The sequence below is a fragment of the Leuciscus leuciscus genome (genome assembly GCF_965113295.1).
Source record: "Leuciscus leuciscus genome assembly, chromosome: 6".
Taxonomy (NCBI): Eukaryota; Metazoa; Chordata; class Actinopteri; order Cypriniformes; family Leuciscidae; genus Leuciscus; species Leuciscus leuciscus.
In genome coordinates, this window is record NC_138730.1 from 39,509,322 (window position 1) to 39,533,717 (window position 24,396).

Genomic DNA, 24,396 nt, shown 5'->3' on the forward strand with positions numbered 1-24,396 from the left:
GTGTGTTCAACAGGTTTATCAGCAAAGATGATTATGCATATTTGGTCATTATAATAGGATTGATTTAGAATTGCATTGCTGCTCAATATGTAGGTCTACATGACTTTCAGCTGTATTTGTCAGATAATAAATCAAATAAATAGTGACGTTCTGTTGTCAGCTTTAGAAGAGCATGTGGACCATGTATCCTACTGTATGTTCAGTATAGTGGTGGTGCAGGGCCTTTATCACAGCATGAATGATAAAGAGGGTTTATCATGGCAGTGAGAGAACAGACAGCATTCCTTTCCAAAAGTGTCCCGCTATCGTTTCTCTCTCTCTCTCTCTCTCTCTCTCTCTCTCTCTCTCTCTCTCTCTCTTTGGTCATGGCTATGGTGTTCATGCAATAGACCGAAACCCTCACAATCATCAGAGCAGCTCCAGTGGATGAACTTCAGCAGAATCCTATTAAAGTCTCTCTGACATGAAGTTTAAGGAGCAAAACAAGCTGCTTTCGATAATTGAGTGACTCCAGCATGTCCAGGACTGAAGTTGAGTGACAAAAGAAATCAGAAGCCTTTTTAAAAATGTCTTACTGAAGAAAAAGAACTTCAATCGCACATTGACATTCTGGAGTAAACGCCTCCATCAGAGCGGCACGGATAATCTATCCCATACTTCTCCAGCAGCTCCATATCTACTCTTTACATCAGTATCAGCAAGTCTTAGTGAAAATATCAGCGATGTTCATGGACAAACAGTGTATGTTCTGAACTATTGTTTTTACCACAGCTCAAGGTGAAGGAGTCTTTTTGACCTTCTGGAGAACCACAAACAGATGATTTCTTGAAATTCAGTGAAGTTAAAGCATCTGTTTCCTCTTGAGAGATTGAAACCTTGAATCTCACCACATCATTAGTATCAATATGCCTCTAGGTGGCGCTACAACGAACCAAACTTTGCTCCTCGCTCTGCTGGACAGGTGCAGACAAGCCATTCTGAAGGAAATGGAGACGAATCTTCAGGTTTCCCAAGAGAATGCGAACACAACAGCCCCGACATCCACGGCTCCCGTCACAACAAGCAGACGTTCCTATGACAACGCCTACTTCTACATCCTGTTTGTGATGTTCTTCTACTCTTTCCTGGCTCTGACTCTGTTTAAAGGTTTTGTTCAATATGATAAAGGCAAGAAGGATTCCTACGAAGAGTTTATGACCCCCACTGACTCCTCAAAGCAGAAACACAACGCAGGCCCAGTCGCTGACAAAATCGATTTTGAGGAGGAGAACAGCATCTGAGTATCTATATTTCTCATGCATCGGCTCAGATTCTAACAAGAACGCTACCGTTCAAAGTTTGGAGTCAGTGAGATTTTTTTTTTTTTTAAAGAAATTTTATTTAGCATGTATTAAATTGATCAAAAGTTACAGTAAAGTCTTTTAAATTGTTAAAAAAATCTATTTCAAATAAATGCTGTATGAAACTTTCTATTCATAAAGAGATCCTGAAAAAAAGGATCACGGTTTCCATAAAAATATTAAGCAGCACAACCGTTTTTCGCACTGATAATAATGTTTCTTGAGCAGCCAATCAGCATATTAGATGGTTTCTGAAGGACCATGTGACTGAAGACTGCAGTAATGATGCTGAAAGACATCACAGGGATAAATTACAGTTAAAAAAAAAAATATAAAAATATAAAACAGTTAATTATAATATTTCACATTATTACATATAAGCTTATTAGCCTATATATTATATATGTTGAACTGTAACAACGATTTAACAGTTACAATTGAATATGTCTATATCAAAAGGCAAACAAAATCTTAGCTAGGTTCTATAAACAAGCTTTGCATATAAAACAACAACATTAACTTTTACTGGCTGTAAAATTCATGGAAGAATATGCATGAAAAACAAGATGTTTTACTTCATCCAAATATGAACATACTGAACCATAAATGTGTCTATGCAAAAAATAGGATGTTTTAAAAATCTACTGTAAACACTGAATATGGACAGTTTGTCACCTTCAGGACCTGACCTGCATTAAAGTTTAAATGACACTTGTCTGAATGTATGTTAGTCTAGTTTGTGTTCACTTGTTTACCCAATAGGTGATATGGTAATATTTACATTTAAAAAAAAATACAACCCCTATGGCAATTTCCATCTTGTCTTCCCTGCTATGTTTGAATCAAATAAAACCAGTCAATTTATGTTTTTTTTTGGTGGTTATTTGGCAACACACATTATTTGACAATGTAAAAAAGTTTATAATTTGAAAAAAAGTGAACTTAATTTTGAAGTGACCATTTTTAATAGCAAGACCAGCCGTTTCTCTCTCAGTGACCCCTGTGCGTAAACTTACCAGCAATTGCAAGGTGAATTTACAAATTAACAAACGCAGCCCTGTAATTACATTTGTTTTGACAAAATCAGTATTAGGAAGTAAGGTTATACGACGTGTGCTCGAAGGTTTTCTGATGTGGAGAGGTTAGATTTAATCAAGCAGAAGGCAGGAGGCAGGGATGCGGAGCATGGGACGGTCATGTACGGGATCTGATCCGTGCAGAAAGCGGCGCAGAGAGCGCTCGTCTAATTTCAACCTCCCGCTGACCCCGTGTGATCTTCCAGTGAGCGGCGAGGACTCGTGGAACCTTAGACTTTATCGGTTCTGTGAATTAACGTCAATTGCATCTTGCAAGGACGGCGGGGATGCCTTTAATGAGAACATACGCTTTTCATTTTGACGACATTCTCTCGGCCAGATCATGAAAGCCAGATTGAGAGAGAGAGAGAGAGAGAGAGAGAGAGAGAGAGAGCGAGCAAGCGGTGTAATCTTCAGTAACGGACCAACAACTTGCTATACTTTCCTCGAGTTTCCAAAAGCTAATCAAGGGCGCATCATATGATGGTGGTCGGAGCTGGAGATGTCGGAGGGACCTGAGCGTCACACTGAAGCTGGAAACGGGTAGGCTACCTACATATAGCCTAGCATTAGCGAGGACAGGTTAGTTGTGGGGTTGGATGTTTTGTAAAAATAAATAAATAAAAAAGTATTTGATAGAGAGATAGACAGAGAAATTAGTACCACAAATATGAGAAGGTCGTGATTGTGAGATGAAAAGCAAGAAATAAGGTTCAACATAACAGATGGACCAAACACATGCAAAGAGAGAATGTACCAAGACAGATTAGGGGGTTTTCAGTCTTTTAGATGTCACGGACCCCCAAATATGACCATCCTCGTGTGAGGGACCCCCAATGTCCCCATCCTAAAACTTAAAAGGCTTCTATCTTTGATATACACACAATTAATGCACAGACAAATTAATATTACAAATCTAAAATTCTACTCTATCTATTAAGTTACAACAATTATATATATATATATATATATATATATATATATATATATATATATATATATATATATATATATATGCTACTTATATGTATATACGTATATATATATTCTTACTGTTAAATGTATTATTTATTTATTTGCGTATTTATTTAATTTTAATCCCATTTTTATTTATTTATATTAACCCACATTTTTTTTATTCTATTCTAATCTAATTCAATTTGTTTAATCATTGTTATAACTAATAATTTGATTTATTTTAATCTAATTTGTTTATTTATTTATTTTTATACTATTAATTAATTTACATTTTATTTTATTATTATAATGTTTTTTACAGTTTTTGTCTAGATTTTTCCACGAACCCCCTGTGACTCCCTTGCGGACCCCTGGACCCAATTTTAAAACCCTGTACTAGAAGGTGTTAAGGAGGAATATTTATTTTTATGTATTTTACATAGTGCACATACTAGTTATTATAGATATTACTATAACTGGTAGTAAGGTACTAACCCTGAACCTACCCCTAAACCTAACCGTAACTCATGCAGTTATCTTATATTAACCAGTACTTTCTTAGCTAAGGACACTGAAAGTTAATGTAAGTGCATGTACTGTAAAATAAAGTGCAACCCATTCAAGTGCTGTTTTTATGTGATCAAATGTTTATTGAACAAAAATAAAAGGCCAACAACAAACAAAACAAGGAATCTAAGTAACAAATCAATACACATATATTACAAAACAAAACAGAAATAGGGGGAATTACTCAAGGAGCTCAAATTAACGAGTAAACAGAATTGGATCAAATGAATTTAAATCAGATAGAGTGATCACCTCTGCCAGTCTTTCAGTGATGACAAAGTGTTTTCTAATTTGCAGCATTATCTCGAGCAGTAGATAGCTCGTCTAGAAGAATCACATCCAGAATTATAATAATCCAGTGTTTAACAGAAAGTGAATGATCAGGGTTTAATACAATAATCTTTTTAGAAGCTGTGAGACCCGGTAGTACAATGTGCCTATGCAAATTATTAATATTCAAGCTTGTCAGCTTGGTTAATAACAAGACGGGCACAGTTACAGGCACCAAAACCAAATTAGACAATCTGGAGGCTACCTGAGTCCAAAACTGAGCAACTGGTGGACACTCCAACATCATGTGTAGAACGCTACCTGCACCCTCAGAGCAATGGCTGGACCGGTCACTCTTCATCAAATAAAGCTTGGGAGGGGTTAAATACGTTCTATGTATACAATTAAAATGTATTTGTTGGTGGTAAGGATTACAAGAGGCCTCCTTTATATTTACTCAAACTCCAAAGTAAAGTCTGGGTTCAAATTCGGGTAATCACATCTCCACAGCCTATCTAATGGCAGTTTATCATTTATCACCAGAATAAAAGAATATAATATGGACCAAGCCTCTATTATTCCTTTGCACAGTAATCAATTTATACAACGGGTGCACCGGCAAAGGTTGTTGCCAAGGGGACCGTATGCTTGGAGGGTCGATCTGAGCTGGAAACTGAAGGAAGTGCTGTTTGTCTGTCTATATCAGTTGCACATCTGCAGTGGCTTGTTTCCAGCTGTTGGGTCACAGTGGGCCTCTCAGTTTGGCCTCAAGGCAAAGGCTCATTTGGCCGGGTTATAATCCATCATAATCCATTCAGCATCTTAATATTAATATGTGTTTGTACACTATACCAAATCTACCCCACTAAAACTGAAATGATAAGATGCTGCCTTAAGTTTTTAGGTAAAAACACATTTCACAAGTTCTTTGCAACCATATATCCATTTAATTTTTCAATGAAACTGAAAACTTTGGAATTATTGCGACAAGTTTAATTTAATGATGATTTTTCTTTTTTTACACTGCTCTCTTTCTCTGCCAGCAAAGGTTTTTGCACAGTAACCGCAGGGATTCATTCTCTGACGTGTTTGAATGTTGTTAAATCACAGCATGTCTGATTTGCTTAGAAAATAAATTTGAACTGAGTTTAGATTGCAAGAATTTTTTTAATAATAAAAAAAATATATATAATTTATAAATGAATTATTGAGTGGGTTAATTTCATCACTGATTAGAATTACACACTATGTCTGCAAAAAGTTATCAAATGAAAATGAAAAAATGTATAAATTATTTAACAAAAACGTAGACTAAAATCTTGCATAAAAAGGTTTAATGCAGTTCCAGTAAAATCACTGCAAGGAGTGACTTTGAGTGGCTTATTGTAAAATACCTGCAACAACAATCTAATTGAAGACATGCTAAGTTTTATTTTTCTAATACATTATAAACATATTGTTTCAAAGCAGATTTAAAAAAAAAAAAAAACTGTGCTTAACAAATCACAAATCCCCAGTGAACAGTGAACATAATATATATGTGTATATATATATATATATATATATATATATATATATATATATATATATATATATATATATATATATATGTGTGTCATACACTAGAGCCCAGAAACTGTTTCTCTGAGGGCAGCTGATATCCTGGGTCAAGAGAGGAGCATCCTGACCCGAGGAAAGGCCCGACCTGTCTTAATTTAATCTATCCGCCCGCTGTTCTTTGAAGACATGTTGAAGCCTGGGGGCAGAGCTGAGCTGACCATCTCACTTCTGTGACCTGATCATACCTCCACAACTTCAGAGAAGAGCCAAGACAAGCTATCAAAACAAGAGATGTTTTCAGTCGCAAAAAACTGCTCGACTCAACAGATTATTTTACAGAGTGACCATTTTTATTTGACTTCAAGATTGAAAATAATAATGACCACTTTACATTGTGTTCGCATAATTAATAATTCATGGTAACACTTTACAAAAAGGTTTCATTAGGTAACATTGTAGTTAACTACATTAGTTGACATGAACTAAAAAAGAACAATGCTTCTACAGCATTTATTAATCTTATTAAGTTCATTTCTACATTTACTAAAACATTTTTAAGAATTAAAACATTGTATCTGTTAATATTAGTTAATGCAATGAACCAACATGAAATATCAGAAATATCAAACTATTGTTTTGAAAAAAAGAAAAAGAAAGACTACAATAAATAAATTGTATCACTTTTTTGGGACATGTGGCCATGTTTTTTTCTTGATGAAAGGGACTTTTAAAGTTTTAAATGTACATTTCACTGTATTTTCTGGTGCATTTGGCTTTGAGTTATTTTACAACTTTTCCAAGAATAAATAATGATTGCATAATGTTGAAGTAACGGATTTGATTTTTCACAGAAACATGCATTATCCATAACTCTACAAAACAAAACAATCAGTCTATTGAATAGTGTGACAATATCGTCTTATTTTATTTAACTTTTAACAAATTTTTGCTTTTAGGTAGGCCTAATGATAATAAGATAAGATTAGTTGCAAAGATAAATAGAAAATATATAAAAAAATATATAACTCAAACTTTACTTAAAACTTAGCAAATGAGTTACTTAGTTTATTATTATTATTATTATTATTACATGCTTGTAGAAGAAAAATGAGTTAGGCCTACTTAGTGACGCACACCAAACGATGTTCTAATACAGGTTTCGTTCTCTAGTGCCATCTAGTGCCATCATTTACACACCGCGCGCGGAGTATTAACCAAACAAACCACACGTGGAGGAAGAGCAGATGCAGAAGGTCAGGTAATAATAAACTACTAAAACATTACAGAGGTATTGCTAATGTAGTAAAAATTATCTGATGGTATGGTCAGAGTTATTTCCTACTAATGTTTCGCGCTCGTACTGCATTCACATTGCTGTTTTGTTTCCTCATCAAACCCTCGTGGTGGAGAGTGAACTAAAGCCAGAAAGAAAGGAAGTAGGTTTATAGATATTCCTGACAGTATTATTATCTAATTTGTGCTGTAGCATGTGTTATGAACGTATTAATGTTAATCAGCACTCCAAATAAGTTCTCCCTCAAATAGCCTACCAATGATCAAAAAACAATAACTACACTTTATTGTAATTTTCCAAATAATTAATTATTTGCTACCACTGTCAAAAATATAGCGTCTTAAATGTGTAAAAAAAAAAAAAAAATGCCAACTATAAAATGGATTATAAATATTTGCATCAGATAGATCAGATGTCAATCAAATTTAGGCCTATTTATTACATGTTTAGTTACAAATGTTATTTTTAGTCATGTAGCCTAATGAATCACAAATATTAATAATCTGTTCCAGCTTCGTTTTCTGAAGACATTTACCCAGCACTGGCAACTAATTACCCAGATTTATGCAAACAGTGATGAAATTAGTTTATAATCACTTATGATTATTGATTGATATTTGTTGCAAAGATATATAGAAACTCTAAATTTAATTTAATTGAATTAAGACTTTAAGAGTTATTTGTTGTTAGGCAATCCATGATGTTTGGTTCTCTAGTGCCATCTAGTGCCATCATTTACACACAGCGGATAATTAAACAAACACCTGGAAGAAGACCAGATGCTGAAGGTCAAGTAATGAATAACTACTAAAAATCAGTGCATTATCACACAAGTTTTGCTGCTCTAATATAGTAAATATGATTTGATGTTATGATCAGTGATATTTCTTGCTGATGTTTAGCACTCGTGTCCTGCAGTCTTCACATCGCTGTCTCCTCATCAAACTGAGGTGGAGAATGAACTAGTAAAGCCAGAAGGGGAAAAAATAGATATCACTGACAGTGTTATCTAATATGAGTGTGCTGTATTAATATGAATAATCTCTCAAAATAAGAATCACTTACAGCCTGCAAAGATTTCCGCAATGCCTCCTCATTGGCTGTGGAGCGAACGCGTATGTGGAAGACTGTGATTGCTCTGATATTCTCTGAAAATTATGGAACATTGCACAATATATTTATTCCAAGGAATTTATGCATCACTTTGTCTATTCTATTCTATTCTATTCTATTCTATTCTATTCTATTCTATTCTATTCTATTCTATTCTATTCTACTGAAATTAGAGTTGAGTATCAAAATGTAAGAAATATCTAAGATATATAATTATGCACAGCAAAACAACATGGTTTTGACCACAATTTGCATTTGAGCATTTTCAGTAGTTGAACAATAGTATAATGTACCTTTTTGCTGGGGTGTTGAAGAGGATGCAGAGGTTGAAGGTGGTGAGGTTGGTGATGAGTATAATGATGTTGGTGATTGGTTGTTTGTAGGAGAGGTTGATGAAGAAGATGAAGGTGGTGAGGTTGTTGATGAGAATAATGATGTTGGTGATTGGTTGGTTGTAGGTGAGGTTGATGATGAAGAAGAAGAAGGTGATGAGGTTGGTGATGAGGATAATGATGTTGGTGATTGGTTGGATGTAGGTGAGGTTGATGAAGAAGATGAAGGTGGTGAGGTTGGTGAGGTTGGTGATGAGGATGATGTTGATAATTGGTTGGTTGTAGGTGAGGTTGATGAAGAAGAGGAAGGTGGTGAGGTTGGTGATGAGGATAATGATGTTGGTGATTGATTGGTTGTAGGTGAGGTTGATGATGAAGAAGATGAAGGTGGTGATTGGTTGGTTGTAGGTGAGGTTGATGATGAAGATGAAGGTTGTGAGGTTGGTGATGAGGATACTGATGTTGGTGATTGGTTGGTTGTAGGTGAGGATGATGGTGAAGATGAAGGTGGTGAGGTTGGGGATGAGGATAATGATGTTGTAGATTGGTTTGTTGTCAGTGAGGTTGATGATGAAGAAGATGAAGGTGGTGAGGTTGTTGATGAGGATAATGATGTTGATAATTTGTTTGTTGTAGGTGAGGTTGATGATGAAGAAGATGGTGGTGAGGTTGGTGATGAAGATACTGTTGTTGGTGATTGGTTGGTTGTAGGTGAGGTTGATGATGAAGATGAAGGTGGTGAGGTTGCTGATGAGGATACTGATGTTGGTGATTGGTTGGTCGTAGGTGAGGTTGATGATAAAGAAGATGAAGGTGGTGAGGTTGGTGATGAGGATAATGATGTTGTTGATTGATTCATTGTAGGTGAGGTTGATGAAGAAGATGAAGGTGGTGCGGTTGGTGATGAGGATAATGATGTTGGTGATTGGTTTGTTATAGGTGAGGTTGATGATGAAGAAGATGAAGGTGGTGAGGTTGTTGATGAGTATAATGATGTTGGTGATTGGTTGTTTGAAGGTGAGGTTGATGAAGAAGATGCAGGTGGTGAGGTTGGTGATGAGGATAATGATGTTGATAATTTGTTTGTTGTAGGTGAGGTTGATGATGAAGAAGATGGTGGTGGTGAGGTTGGTGATAAGGATAATGATGGTGAGGTTGGTGCTGAGGATACTGATGTTGGTGATTGGTTGGTTGTAGGTGAGGTTGATGATGAAGTTGGTGAGGTTGGTGATGAGGATACTGATGTTGGTGATTGGTTGGTTGTAGGTGAGGTTGATGGTGAAGAAGATGAAGGTGGTGAGGTTGGTGATGAGGATAATGATGTTGGTGATTGGTTGGTTGTAGATGAGGTTGATGATGAAGATGAAGGTGGTGAGGTTGGTGATGAGGATTCTGATGTTGGTGATTGGTTGGTCGTAGGTGAGGTTGATGAAGAAGATGAAGGTGGTGCGGTTGGTGATGAAGATGATGTTAGTGATTGGTTGGTTGTAGTTGAGGTTGATGAAGAAGATGAAGGTGGTGAGGTTGGTGATGAGGATAATGATGTTGATAATTTGTTTGTTGTAGGTGAGGTTGATGATGAAGGTGGTGAGGTTGTTGATGAGGATACTGATGTTGGTGATTGGTTGGTTGTAGGTGAGGTTGATGATGAAGAAGATGAAGGTGGTGAGGTTGTTGATGAGTATAATGATGTTGGTGATTGGTTGTTTGTAGGTGAGGTTGATGAAGAAGATTCAGGTGGTGTGGTTGGTGATGTTGATAATTTGTTTGTTTTAGGTGAGGTTGATAATGAAGAAGATGGTGGTGGTGAGGTTGGTGATGAGGATAATGATGGTGAGGTTGGTGCTGAGGATACTGATGTTGGTGATTGGTTGGTTGTAGGTGAGGTTGATGATGAAGATGAAGGTGGTGAGGTTGGTGATGAGGATACTGATGTTGGTGATTGGTTGATTGTAGGTGAGGTTGATGATGAAGAAGATGGTGGTGGTGAGGTTGGTGATGAGGATACTGATGTTGGTGATTGGTTGGTTGTAGGTGAGGTTGATGAAGAAGATGAAGGTGGTGAGGTTGGTGATGAGGATAATGATGTTAGTGATTGGTTGGTTGTAGGTGAGGATGATGGTGAAGATGAAGGTGGTGAGGTTGGGGATGAGGATAATGATGTTGTAGATTGATTTGTTGTAAGTGAGGTTGATGATGAAGAAGATGAAGGTGGTGAGGTTGGTGATGAGGATAATGATGTTGATAATGTGTTTGTTGTAGGTGAGGTTGATGATGAAGATGGTGGTGGTGAGGTTGGTGATGAGGATAATGATGGTGAGGTTGGTGATGAGGATACTGATGTTGGTGATTGGTTAGTTGTAGGTAAGGTTGATGATGAAGATGAAGGTGGTGAAGTTGCTGATGAGGATACTGATTGGTTGGTCGTAGGTGAGGTTGATGAAGAAGATGAAGGTGGTGAGGTTGGTGATGAGGATAATGATGTTGGTGATTGGTTGTTTGTAGGTGAGGTTGATGAAGAAGATTCAGGTGGGGAGGTTGGTGATGAGGATACTGATGTTGATATTTTTTCTGTTGTAGGTGAGGTTGATGATGAAGAAGATGGTGGTGGTGAGATTGGTGATGTGGATAATGATGGTGAGGTTTGTGCTGAGGATACTGATGTTGGTGATTGGTTGGTTGTAGGTGAGGTTGATGATGAAGAAGATGAAGGTGGTGAGGTTGTTGATGAGGATACTGATGTTGATAATTTGTTTGTTTTAGGTGAGTTTGATAATGAAGAAGATGGTTGTGGTGAGGTTGGTGATGAGGATAATGATGGTGAGGTTGGTGCTGAGGATACTGATGTTGGTGATTGGTTGGTTGTAGGTGAGGTTGATGATGAAGATGAAGGTGGTGAGGTTGGTGAGGATACTGATGTTGGTGATTGGTTGATTGTAGGTGAGGTTGATGGTGAAGAAGATGAAGGTGGTGAGGTTGGTGATGAGGATACTGATGTTGATGAAGAAGATGAAGGTGGTGAGGTTGGTGATGAGGATAATGATGTTGGTGATTGGTTGGTTGTAGGTGAGGTTGATGATGAAGAAGATGGTGGTGGTGAGGTTGGTGATGAGGATACTGATGTTGGTGATTGGTTGGTTGTAGGTGAGGTTGATGAAGAAAATGAAGGTGGTGAAGTTGGTGATGATGATAATGATGTTGGTGATTGGTTTATTGTAAGTGAGGTTGATGATGAAGAAGATGAAGGTGGTGAGGTTGGTGATGAGGATAATGATGTTGATAATTTGTTTGTTGTAGGGGAGGTTGATGATGAAGAAGATGGTGGTGGTGAGGTTGGTGATGAGGATAATGATGGTGAGGTTGGTGATGAGGATACTGATGTTGGTGATTGGTTGGTTGTAGGTGAGGTTGATGATGAAGGTGGTGAGGTTGCTGATGAGGATACTGATTGGTTGGTCGTAGGTGAGGTTGATGATGAAGAAGATGAAGGTGGTGAGGTTGGTGATGAGGATAACGATGTTGTTGATTGGTTGGTTGTAGGTGAGGTTGATGAAGAAGATGAAGTTGGTGCGGTTGGTGATGAGGATAATGATGTTGGTGATTGGTTTGTTGTAGGTGAGGTTGATGATGAAGAAGATGAAGGTGGTGAGGTTGTTGATGAGTATAATGATGTTGGTGATTGGTTGTTTGTAGGTGAGGTTGATGAAGAAGATGCAGGTGGTGAGGTTGGTGATGAGGATACTGATGGTGAGGTTGGTGCTGAGGATACTGATGTTGGTGATTGGTTGGTTGTAGGTGAGGTTGATGATGAAGATGAAGTTGGTGAGGTTGGTAATGAGGATAATGATGTTGGTGATTGGTTGGTTGTAGGTGAGGTTGATGGTGAAGAAGATGAAGTTGGTGATGAGGATACTGAGGTTGATGAAGAAGATGAAGGTGGTGAGGTTGGTGATGAGGATAATGATGTTGGTGATTGGTTGTTTGTAGGTGAGGTTGATGATGAAGAAGATGGTGGTGGTGAGGTTGGTGATGAGGATAATGATGGTGAGGTTGGTGATGAGGATACTGATGTTGGTGATTGGTTGGTTATAGGTGAGGTTGATGAAGAAGATGAAGGTGGTGAGGTTGGTGATGAGGATAATGATGTTGATAATTTGTTTGTTGTAGGTGAGGTTGATGATGAAGAAGATGGTGGTGGTGAGGTTGGTGATGAGGATAATGATGGTGAGGTTGGTGATGAGTATAATGATGTTGGTGATTGGTTGTTTGTAGGGAAGGTTGATGAAGAAGATTCAGGTGGTGAGGTTGGTGATGAGGATACTGATGTTGATAATTTGTTTGTTGTAGGTGAGGTTGATGATGTAGAAGATGGTGGTGGAGAGGTTGGTGATGAGGATAATGATGTTGGTGATTGGTTGGTTGTAGGTGAGGTTGATGATGAAGAAGATGAAGGTGGTGTGGTTGGTGATAAGGATAATGATGTTGGTGATTGGTTGGTTGTAGGTGAGGTTGATTGTGTTGAAAATGACGGTGAGGTTGGAAATGGTGTTTGGAAGGATGGAGATGGTGGTGAGGTTGATGATGAAGAAGATGAAGGCGGTGAGGTTGGTGATACAGAGATTGGTAGAGGTGGTGATGGTGAAGATGATGGTGTGGATGATGAAGATGGTAGAAAAGTTGGAGATGAGGATGGTGAAGAAGGTGCTAAGGTTGATGATAAAAACAGAATTAGATATTTATTTATCAAACAAATCCATGGTTGTAGTTATATCATTCATTAATTAGCAAATTGTTGGCTAGTGTTTGTTTCAGAGAAGGACTAAACTGGGACTCTAGTGCCTTCATAGATTAATTTGATCAGTTCCAATTAACTAGTTACTGATTAATGTGGAGATGCTAGTGGCCTCTTTAACTTGCAAACACTTGTGGAAAGAAATGTTGCAGATTTGTCTTTTTTCAGGCACTGTTGAGCTGATTCTAGTGGATGCATATTTTATGTTAAGAGTAGTCTTACGTAGCTGGCATGTTTGAATGTAGTCAGCACAGCAGTCTCCGAATGTGACGCAGAACTCATCACAGTAACAATCCTGTGTGCAACTGTCATTCCTGCCAGCACAGCAGAGCACTGTGGGTGCTGAACACAGAGCTGAAAGATACAAGACCCGAGACAGGACAGAGTTGAGTTCAGCTCTTACAATTATCAAGACATGACAACATCAACAACATATACTTGGGGATCCAAATTTAATGGATATATCAAGAGAAAACATCTTTTCACAGTTTTCAAATCAACACTTTTGGCAAGTTTTTAACCCCCAATTCCTTCCCCTTGTGGTGCACATTGCAGCTTTTGGGCTATCTGAAATTATACCAAAATATCTTCTCATGCAGCGAAGAAAGAATTCAAATTAGTGGCTCTCTTTTAAAGTTTCTGGTGCTTAAAAATCTATTCATATTTACATTATATACAGTGAGGAAAATAAGTATTTGAACACCTTGCTATTTTGCAAGTTCTCCCACTTAGAAATCATGGAGGGGTCTGAAATTGTCATCGTAGGTGCATGTCCACTGTGAGAGACATAATAAAAAATAAAAAAATCCAGAAATCACAATGTATGATTTTTTAACTATTTATTTGTATGATACAGCTGCAAATAAGTATTTGAACACCTGAGAAAATCAATGTTAATATTTGGTACAGTAGCCTTTGTTTGCAATTACAGAGGTCAAACGTTTCCTGTAGTTTTTCACCAGGTTTGCACACACTGCAGGAGGGATTTTGGCCCACTCCTCCACACAGATCTTCTCTAGATCAGTCAGGTTTCTGGGCTGTCGCTGAGAAACACGGAGTTTGAGCTCCCTCCAAAGATTCTCTATTGGGTTTCGGTCTGGAGACTGGCTAGGCCACGCCAGAACCTTGATATGCTTCTTACAGAGCCACTCCTTGGTTATCCTGGCTGTGTGCTTCGGGTCATTGTCATGTTGGAAGACCCAGCCTCGACCCATCTTCAATGCTCTAACTGAGGGAAGGAGGTTGTTCCCCAAAATCTCGCAATACATGGCCCCGGTCATCCTCTCCTCAATACAGTGCAGTCGCCCTGTCCCATGTGCAGAACCCCCCCCCCCCCCAAAGCATGATGCTACCACCCCCATGCTTCACAGTAGGGATGGTGTTCTTGGGATGGTACTCATCATTCTTCTTCCTCCAAACACGTTTAGTGGAATTATGACCAAAAAGTTCTATTTTGGTCTCATCTGACCACATGACTTTCTCCCATGACTCCTTTGGATCATCCAAATGGTCATTGGCAAACTTAAGACGGGCCTTGACATGTGCTGGTTTAAGCAGGGGAACCTTCCGTGCCATGCACGATTTCAAACCATGACGTCTTAGTGTATTACCAACAGTAACCTTGGAAACGGTGGTCCCAGCTCTTTTAAAGGCAGACTAGCAGGTCTTTGAGGGTCAGAATTCTAGCTGATAGACAGTGATATATTGTGATTTCTGGATTTTTTTTTTAGATTATGTCTCTCACAGTGGACATGCACCTACGATGACGATGACGGAGAACTTGCAAAATAGCAGGGTGTTCAAATACTTATTTTCCTCACTGTATGTATTAATTAATTATATATATATATATATATGTATATATATAAAAAAATCTTACTTACCCCAAACTTTTGAACAGTAGTGTTTAATGTTACAAAAGCTTTCTATTTCAGATAAATGCTGTTCTTTTGAACTTTCTATTCATCAAAGAATCCTAAAATATGTAAATGTAAATAACTGTTTTGAACATTGATAATAATGAGAAATGTTTCTTGAGCATCAAAGAATCTATTAGAATGATTTCTGAAGAACCACGCGACACTGAAGACTGGAGTAATGATGCTGAAAATTCAGCTTTGATCCCAGGAATAAATTACACTTTACTATATATTCACATAGAAAACAGCTGTTTTAAATTGTAGTAATATTTCACAATATTACTGTTTTTCTTAGTTTTTTTTTTATCAAATCAAATATGTAAAATATTTGTTGACATATTCCAGTTAAAGTTTTTACAGAGTGGAGTTTTGGATTCTCTTTTATCACTCCATAAATCAAAGTAAAATGTTTTATAAATCAGGTGAATGATATACGAAACTTTCAGAAGCATAGAATAAAACTGGTAAGTCTGGTGTATGTAAGTGCTTCTGAAGTGGAGAGAAAATGCCTTTTAAAGATATGCAACTGAAATCTACAGACGCAAATAGATAAAGTGTTATAAAAGAAACAGTTAAATGTAGGCTATACTTTGAATGTTTTCTTTCCACTAGTTAAGAAAGCAAAATAGGCCAAAATCTCTAAATTGACCAATACGTGAAAGTTTCTTTTTACATGTAGTTTCTCACAGAACATGTGTACACACATGGCAGGTTACCTGTACAGTGTCATCTGACTTACCTGATGCCAGGTTCATGTTTCTTTGGTACAGGAGTAGAAAGAGAAGCCAGAAGTGGACAACTAAAACCTTCATTCTCTTCAGGTACGCGTGTCCAATTCAACTGACGTTTGTCATTTAACTGTGTTTTCTACTTGACCTGCTTTGTTTTCTTGAGGCTACATACAGATTGCATCTTGCTCAGCAGGTTTTGCTGTATATCAGTGTAATTTGTCATCACGCATAATAGTCTGAAACTATGACAGGAATGCTGGAAAACAATTATGTTGTGATTTTGTTAGTTAAAAAAAGTTAAATAAGCAACAGGACCATCACAAAGTTTTATTGGATGAAATTTAAATGTTTATTAAATGCAAGTCAAAAACACGTTTGTCTCACATATTATGTGCAAACACACACACAAACACACAACAACTTTTGACAAAAATAAGTTTGCTAGTTTTCAAATGATAATAGATACATTTTTGAAAATTAAAATAAGCATATGGACATTTTGTGGATGTTCAAACATTAGTGGAACATGTTCATAGTTGTGTAATGGATGTGTAATGGTTGTGTAATGGAGGAACTAGGAGACCTTGTGAACTTGAGAAGAAAATTCACTGTGACATTAGGGGTTTAACACCTTATCTATAAAAAGCTGATAAGCATTTTGTTGTACATCATATAATGAAATGACTATGTTAGAGACTGTTATATATAACCGATACTTCCTTGGTAAACAACACCAACACACCCAGCTTCCTAAAGATCTTGCTAAAACTAGTGTGAGTGATTGATGAGTTATGATGAGGAGGAGGTCCATATCGACAGGTGCTGTCAGCTGATTGTTTGCCACGTATAAAGTAAGTCTGTTTCAGCTCAAGCCTGAGAATGTTTTTTTAACAGCAAGGACCGCCTGCATTTCAAAGATGAAAGAAGAACAATCATACAGGTGTCAATTATGTTTGTAAAAACAAAAAAACAATAACATTGGCCAACATCACTGGTTCATAAACAGTCTAAAATTGCAAATCAGTAAAGGCTATTTTAACCTAAAACCTCTCTTAACCAATTAAAATGTGATGTAAAACAATGATGAAAAAAAAACCCGCATACTAATATTTTTATTATAGGTGACTCACAATATTATAATCAAAAAGCATTTTTAGTTTGATTTCTAAAAACAGTTTGCATAATTTCCTGTAATAATCCTATTACATAAATTGCACAATATGGTTACTAAATTAATCACTCTCACACATAAGATTGCGACGTAAAAATGCATTTTCACATTTTGTTATGTTGCAGCCTTATGCTAAAATGCTTTTTAATTAATGTTTTCACATCAAACTACACTCCGTACCTCATAATGAAAAGCAAAAAACAGATTTGGTAAGGCTGATGTGAAAGAAAAAAAAGATTAAGAAAGGCTCTCTACCTTCTTCTTGCTGTGCTTTTGTCATCTGTTGCTTTCCAGTTGTCTCCAAACGCTTTCTTATTTTTGACTTCCTCCCCGTTTGACATTATCATGTTATTTGTGAGTTTACCGTCAGCATTTCCATACGTGTCAGAGAGAGTGATCTCTGCAGAGTCAGAAAGAGATTTCACTGCGATGCTTAAGTACTGAAGTTACATAATCCGGCTAAATCTATTTATTACTCTTAACACATTAGGTCACAGAGAGTAGGAACATACCACTACAGGCTCCTCTGTGCAGTGAGACGTCATCAATGGCAACATCTGACCGGACTGAGCTTCCTCTACGGCCCTCAAAGATCACCTGATTGAACAATAACAAAGATTACTGTATATTATTTCTTTGTTCAGTATGTTCTCTTTAACGTGGATTATTCAAAGAAGAAAAAGTAGTTAGTTTTTACTTTTACTGACCTGAAAATGAACATCTGGTCTCAGGTCCACCTGTGCAAGATGCCACATGTTTCCTTGGTCTTCTCTCTTCCTCCACACCTCTTTGGCCACATTGCCATATTGCAGCAAGTAGACGCTCAATCCCATGGTCCAGCTGGAACCATGCATGTGGTACCAGAACTGAAGACACTGAGGTTGAGGGTCAGCACATTGTGCACTGAGGAGACGGGCCGTGTCGCCATGTTGAGCACTGTCACCCTCGATGTACATATAAAAACCACCTGGAAATGGGGATCAGGAGACTCTTGAGCAGAGAAATTGTCATATAATATGTGCGACACAAATATTTATTTATTGATGTGAATTAATTGTTATTTTATTGGTGGAATGACCTCAGGACCTAGAAAACCAAACCTACTTCCTGTTGTGTGGTCAGAGGAGGGACCAGTCATTGATGTGGAGGTGGAGCCTCTGTGTCTTGTCCAATCAAAAACATCAGTTGCCAACTGAGTCCAAGCACAAATGTCCCTTTCAAAATCACAGTTTATGCCACAAGCTGGAAGAAAGAAGCAAATTTTATTTACTATTTCATTACTTTCTTTCTGAAAACAATGGAAGATGCAGAGAATGAATCATGGGAGTGTTATTTTCTGACACCATTAGTCATAACAGAATGTGATCACACTGCAGTGGTGGATAGTGAACTTACACGCTGAGGGGTTTGGTATTTCTCTACGTTGGATGGGTGACGATTGTGGCAATGGGACTGAAGGTGGAGCCACCTGGTTTGGTAAATCTGAAAGATATTTACAGTTCTTAAAACATTAAGTTAAGAACCATTTAAAAAAAAAAAAAAAAAAAAAAAAAAAAATTATAAAGAATAAGTTGACATGTTTTAAAGCTGAATGTTTTTTACAAAGGTCCGCCACAGAAGTAGGAACATACCACTACAGGCTCCTCTGTGCAGTGAGACATCATCAATTGCAACATCTGACCGGGCTGAGCTTCCTCTACGGCCCTCAAAGATCACCTGATTGAACAATAACATAGATTAGATTAGTAATTATAGTGTTGTATGTTTACTTTACCATGTAAAACATTTGAAGAACATTTGGTAGTTCTCAAATATTTACTGACCTGGAACTTAACATCTGGTCTCAGGTCCACCTGTGCAAGATGCCACATGTTTCCTTGGTCTTCTCTCTTCCTCCACACCTCTTTGGCCACATTGCCATATTGCAGCAGGTAGACGCTCAGTCCCATGGTCCAGCTGGAACCATGCATGTGGTACCAGAACTGAAGACACTGAGGTTGAGGGTCAGCACATTGTGCACTGAGGAGACGGGCCGTGTCGCCATGTTGAGCACTGTCACCCTCGATGTACATATAAAAACCACCTGGAAATGGGGATCAGGAGACTCTTGAGCAGATAAATTGTCATAGAATATGTGCAACACAAATATTTATGTATTGATGTGAATTAATTATTTTATTGGTGGAATGACCTCAGGACCTAGAAAACCAAACCTACTTCCTGTTGTGTGGTCAGAGGAGGGACCAGTCATTGATGTGGAGGTGGAGCCTCTGTGTCTTGTCCAATCAAAAACATCAGTCGCCAACTGAGTCCAAGCACAAATGTCCCTTTCAAAATCACAGTTTATGCCACAAGCTGGAAGAAAGAAGCACATTTTATTAATGATTTCATTAGTCTCTTTCTGAAAACAATGGAAGTTGCAGAGAATGAATCATGGGAGTGTTATTTTCTCACATCATCAGTCATAACAGAATGTGATCCCACTGCAGTGGTGGATAGTGAACTTACACGCTGAGGGGTTTGGTATTTCTCTACGTTGGATGGGTGCCGATTGTGGCAATGGGACTGAAGGTGGAGCCACCTGGTTTGGTAAATCTGAAAGATATTTACAGTTCTTAAAACATTAAGTTAAGAACCCTTTTGAAAAACGTTTTTTTATTTTTATTCTAATGAATAAGTTGACATGTTTTAAAGCTGAATGTTTTTTACAAAGGTCCGCCTGAGAGTAGGAACATACCACTACAGGCTCCTCTGTGCAGTGAGACGTCATCAATGGCAACATCTGACCGGGCTGAGCTTCCTCTACGGCCCTCAAAGATCACCTGATTGAACAATAACATAGATTAGATTAGTTATTATTGTGTTGTATGTTTACTTTACAATGTAAAACATTTGAAGAAAATTAGGTAGTTCTCAAATATTTACTGACCTGGAACTTAACATCTGGTCTCAGGTCCACCTGTGCAAGATGCCACATGTTTCCTTGGTCTTCTCTCTTCCTCCACACCTCTTTGGCCACATTGCCATATTGCAGCAGGTAGACGCTCAGTCCCATGGTCCAGCTGGAACCATGCATGTGGTACCAGAACTGAAGACACTGAGGTTGAGGGTCAGCACATTGTGCACTGAGGAGACGGGCCGTGTCGCCATGCACAGCACTGTCACCCTCAATGTACATATAAAAACCACCTGGAAAAGAAGTTGTGCAACACAGCTTTTGATTTGATGTGAAATAATTTCTATAACTTTGATGTTGAATATGGTGGATTGACCTCAAGATCTAGAGAACAAGACCTACTTCCTGTTGTGTGGTCAGAGGAGGGACCAGTCATTGATGTGGAGGTGGAGCCTCTGTGTCTTGTCCAATCAAAAACATCAGTCGCCAACTGAGTCCAAGCACAAATGTCCCTTTCAAAATCACAGTTGATGCCACAAGCTGTAGAAAAGGAGCACATTTTATAAATGATTTCATTAGTCTCTTTCTGAAAACAATGGAAGATGCAGAGAATGAATCATGGGAGTGTTATTTTCTGGCATCATCAGTCACAACAGAATGTGATCACACTGCAGTGGTGGATAGTGAACTTACACGCTGAGGGGTTTGGTATTACTGCAGTTTGGATGGGTGCAGGTTGTGGCGTTGTTGCAGCTGGTGGTAATGGGACTGAAGGTGGAGCCACCTGATTTGGTAAATCTGAAAGATGTGTAAGACTCTTAAATTAAGTTAAGAGCCTTTATTATGCAAAACGTAGCAGTTGTTCAACTGAATATGTTGACTTATTCAGTTAGTCAATTCTTGATTTTAAAGCTGAACGTTTTTTTTACAAAGGTCCGCCTGAGAGTAGGAACATACCACTACAGGCTCCTCTGTGCAGTGAGACGTCATCAATGGCAACATCTGACCGGGCTGAGCTTCCTCTACGGCCCTCAAAGATCACCTGATTGAACAATAACAAAGATTACTGTAGATAATTTTTTTTAGAGTGTAGTATGTTCACTTTAAAATGGATTATTCAAAGAAGAATATGTAGTTAGTTTTTACTTTTACTGACCTGGAACTTAACATCTGGTCTCAGGTCCACCTGTGCAAGATGCCACATGTTTCCTTGGTCTTCTCTCTTCCTCCACACCTCTTTGGCCACATTGCCATATTGCAGCAAGTAGACGCTCAATCCCATGGTCCAGCTGGAACCATGCATGTGGTACCAGAACTGAAGACACTGAGGTTGAGGGTCAGCACATTGTGCACTGAGGAGATGGGCCGTGTCGCCATGCACAGCACTGTCACCCTCAATGTACATATAAAAACCACCTGGAAAAGAAGTTGTGCAACACAGCTTTTGATTTGATGTGAAATAATTTCTATAACTTTGATGTTGAATATGGTGGATTGACCTCAAGATCTAGAGAACAAGACCTACTTCCTGTTGTGTGGTCAGAGGAGGGACCAGTCATTGATGTGGAGGTGGAGCCTCTGTGTCTTGTCCAATCAAAAACATCAGTTGCCAACTGAGTCCAAGCACAAATGTCCCTTTCAAAATCACAGTTGATGCCACAAGCTGGAGGAAAGGAGCACATTTTATTAATGATTTCATTAGTCTCTGTCTGAAAACAATGGAAGATGCAGAGAATGAATCATGGGAGTGTTATTTTCTGGCATCATCAGTCACAACAGAATGTGATCACACTGCAGTGGTGGATAGTGAACTTACACGCTGAGGGGTTTGGTATTACTGCAGTTTGGATGGGTGCAGGTTGTGGCGTTGTTGCAGCTGGTGGTAATGGGACTGAAGGTGGAGCCACCTGATTTGGTAAATCTGAAAGATGTGTAAGACTCTTAAATTAAGTTAAGAGCCTTTATTATGCAAAATGTAGCAGTTGTTCAACTGAATAAGTTGACTTATTCAGTTAGTCAATTCTTGATTTTAAAGCTGAAAGTTGTTTTACAAAGGTCCGCCTGAGAGTAGGAACATACCACTACAGGCTCCTCTGTGCAGTGAGACGTCATCAATGGCAACATCTGACCGGGCTGAGCTTCCTCTACGGCCCTCAAAGATCACCTGATTGAACAATAACAAAGATTACTGTAGATAATTGTTTTTAGAGTGTAGTATGTTCACTTTAACATGGATTATTCAAAGAAGAATAAGTAGTTAGTTTTTACTTTTACTGACCTGGAACTTAACATCTGGTCTCAGGTCCACCTGTGCAAGATGCCACATGTTTCCTTGGTCTTCTCTCCTCCTCCACACCTCTTTGGCCACATTGCCATATTGCAGCAGGTAGACGCTCAGTCCCATGGTCCAGCTGGAACCATGCATGTGGTACCAGAACTGAAGACACTGAGGTTGAGGGTCAGCACATTGTGCACTGAGGAGACGGGCCGTGTCGCCATGTTGAGCACTGTCACCCTCGATGTACATATAAAAACCACCTGGAAAATTATAGAATTTTTGCAACGCAAATTTATTTAATAATGTGAGACAATTATAATTTTAATGGTGGAATGACCTCAGGATCTAGAAAACAAAACCTACTTCCTGTTGTGTGGTCAGAGGAGGGACCAGTCATTGCTGTAGGGGTGGAGCCTCTGTGTCTTGTCCAATCAAAAACATCAGTCGCCAACTGAGTCCAAGCGCAAATGTCCCTTTCAAAATCACAGTTGATGCCACAAGCTAGAGGAAATGAGCAAATTTCATTTATTATTTCATTAGTCTTTTCCTTAAAACAATGGAAGATGCAGAGAATGAATCATGGGAGTGTTATTTTCTGGCATCATCAGTCACAACAGAATGTGATCACACTGCAGTGGTGGATAGTGAACTTACACGCTGAGGGGTTTGGTATTACTGCAGTTTGGATGGGTGCAGGTTGTGGCGTTGTTGCAGCTGGTGGCAATGGGACTGAAAGTACCTGGTTTGTTAATTCTGAAATATTTGTACAACTAATTAATTACGAACCTTTTTGCAAAACGTATTGGTCGTTCTACTGAATAGGCTGACTTGTTATTTTTAAATCTGAATATTTTTACTAAGGTCCGCCACAGAGTAGGAACATACCACTACAGGCTCCTCTGTGCAGTGAGACATCATCAATGGCAACATCTGACCGGGCTGAGCTTCCTCTACGCCCCTCAAAGATCACCTGATTGAACAATAACATATGTCAATAGATTAGCTCTAATAATTTAGTTTATTTTGAAGAAGATTATGTAGTTCTCAAACTTTTCCCGACCTTGAACTTAACATCTGATATCAGGTCCACATGTGCAAGATGCCACATGTCTCCATGGTCTTCATTCATCTTCCAGACCTCCCTGGCCACATTGCCCTCCAGTATGTGGACGCTCAGTCCCATGGTCCAGCTGGAACCATGCATGTGGTACCAGAACTGAAGACACTGAGGTTGAGGGTCAGCACATTCTGCACTGAGGAGACGGGCCGTGTCGCCATAAGTTGCGCTGTCACCCTCGATGTACATATAAAAACCACCTGGACCAGGAAAAGGAGACATCGGAGTAAGGAAATGGTCAACAATGGTCAATTTTACAAGATGTAAAATTGTGAATGTTGACCTACTTCCTGTTGTGTGGTCAGAGGAAGGACCGGTCATTGATGTAGGGGTGGAGCCTGTGTGTCTTGTCCAATCAAAAACATCAGTCACCATCTGAGTCCAACTGCAGATATCCTTTTCAAAATCACAGTTCATTTTACAATCTGTCAAAACAAAGCAACCATATAATTATCATGCAAAGAAGTTAACCACAGTCTGATCCACCAATATTATGCAGCATATGAACGCAACAACAATATGAACAGCATCTTACTTTTCAATCTCTCCCTTTTTGGTTGTGTAACGCCCACTTTTATCAGTTAATTCATTTCACATTAATATTCACAAGACACTTTTATGTTTTTATTGCATTGAAGATATACTGCACATTTTATCAGCTCGTGCATTACCTGAAATAATACTCATGTTCTCTGCAGTTTAAACTACAAAAACGTGTACTAGAAAACTTACTTATGAATAATATTTAGTCCTGCCAAACAATTGTTCTCATTGAATATCCCATTTTACTTGGAAAAAACAACAACAACAACAACAACATCATTACAAAATTAAACAGGGTTGTGTATCCCAGTGTTTTGCATCACTTTTAGATAAACATTATAATAGAAAGTCTTACTTGGTTGGGGATTGATTGAGTTTGGAGTAGTCAGATGGGGTGCCAGAGTGGTCGAGTCTGAATCTTCTGCGGATGAATCTGCCAA

The 24,396-nt window shown here is 38.3% G+C and overlaps 1 protein-coding gene and 2 long non-coding RNA genes across 9 annotated transcripts in view; all 3 read right to left on the reverse strand.

Moving 5' to 3' along the window:
* Window positions 1–7,675: 7,675 nt before the first annotated feature.
* LOC309500746 lies at window positions 7,676–8,600 on the reverse strand. Its single transcript, XR_014206682.1, has 3 exons — window positions 8,471–8,600; window positions 8,130–8,212; window positions 7,676–8,026 (listed from the first exon to the last, which is right to left on the reverse strand). It is a non-coding gene; the product is annotated as an uncharacterized lncRNA (long non-coding RNA).
* A 519-nt stretch (window positions 8,601–9,119) lies between these two features.
* LOC309500747 lies at window positions 9,120–16,080 on the reverse strand. Of its 3 annotated transcripts, none has more exons than XR_014206683.1 (3): window positions 15,960–16,080; window positions 13,524–13,655; window positions 9,120–9,193 (listed from the first exon to the last, which is right to left on the reverse strand). It is a non-coding gene; the product is annotated as an uncharacterized lncRNA (long non-coding RNA). The 3 variants fall into 3 exon arrangements; XR_014206684.1 differs by lacking the exon at window positions 9,120–9,193 and adding an exon at window positions 11,454–11,500; XR_014206685.1 differs by lacking the exon at window positions 9,120–9,193 and adding an exon at window positions 13,078–13,213.
* Window positions 16,081–16,288: 208 nt separating this feature from the next.
* The window catches only part of LOC309500666 (MAM and LDL-receptor class A domain-containing protein 1), a 31,523-nt gene continuing 23,415 nt past the window's right edge, over window positions 16,289–24,396 (reverse strand). Inside the window, exons 16-41 of one of the 5 annotated variants that reach the window (XM_082172340.1) lie at window positions 24,312–24,389; window positions 23,701–23,838; window positions 23,357–23,613; window positions 23,182–23,266; window positions 22,951–23,049; window positions 22,660–22,797; window positions 22,297–22,556; window positions 22,098–22,182; window positions 21,835–21,939; window positions 21,544–21,681; window positions 21,175–21,434; window positions 20,976–21,060; window positions 20,712–20,816; window positions 20,421–20,558; window positions 20,052–20,311; window positions 19,860–19,944; window positions 19,631–19,717; window positions 19,340–19,477; window positions 18,946–19,205; window positions 18,754–18,838; window positions 18,518–18,604; window positions 18,227–18,364; window positions 17,830–18,089; window positions 17,635–17,719; window positions 17,378–17,522; window positions 16,289–16,855 (exon numbers count right to left, since the gene is read on the reverse strand). In XM_082172340.1, coding sequence (XP_082028466.1) covers window positions 16,819–16,855; window positions 17,378–17,522; window positions 17,635–17,719; window positions 17,830–18,089; window positions 18,227–18,364; window positions 18,518–18,604; window positions 18,754–18,838; window positions 18,946–19,205; window positions 19,340–19,477; window positions 19,631–19,717; window positions 19,860–19,944; window positions 20,052–20,311; window positions 20,421–20,558; window positions 20,712–20,816; window positions 20,976–21,060; window positions 21,175–21,434; window positions 21,544–21,681; window positions 21,835–21,939; window positions 22,098–22,182; window positions 22,297–22,556; window positions 22,660–22,797; window positions 22,951–23,049; window positions 23,182–23,266; window positions 23,357–23,613; window positions 23,701–23,838; window positions 24,312–24,389 — 3,638 coding nt within the window. In that variant the 3' untranslated portion in view covers window positions 16,289–16,818. The remainder of the gene's footprint in view (window positions 16,856–17,377; window positions 17,523–17,634; window positions 17,720–17,829; window positions 18,090–18,226; window positions 18,365–18,517; window positions 18,605–18,753; window positions 18,839–18,945; window positions 19,206–19,339; window positions 19,478–19,630; window positions 19,718–19,859; window positions 19,945–20,051; window positions 20,312–20,420; window positions 20,559–20,711; window positions 20,817–20,975; window positions 21,061–21,174; window positions 21,435–21,543; window positions 21,682–21,834; window positions 21,940–22,097; window positions 22,183–22,296; window positions 22,557–22,659; window positions 22,798–22,950; window positions 23,050–23,181; window positions 23,267–23,356; window positions 23,614–23,700; window positions 23,839–24,311; window positions 24,390–24,396) is intronic. The other 4 variants (XM_082172341.1, XM_082172342.1, XM_082172343.1 and 1 more) reach the window with 4 other exon arrangements.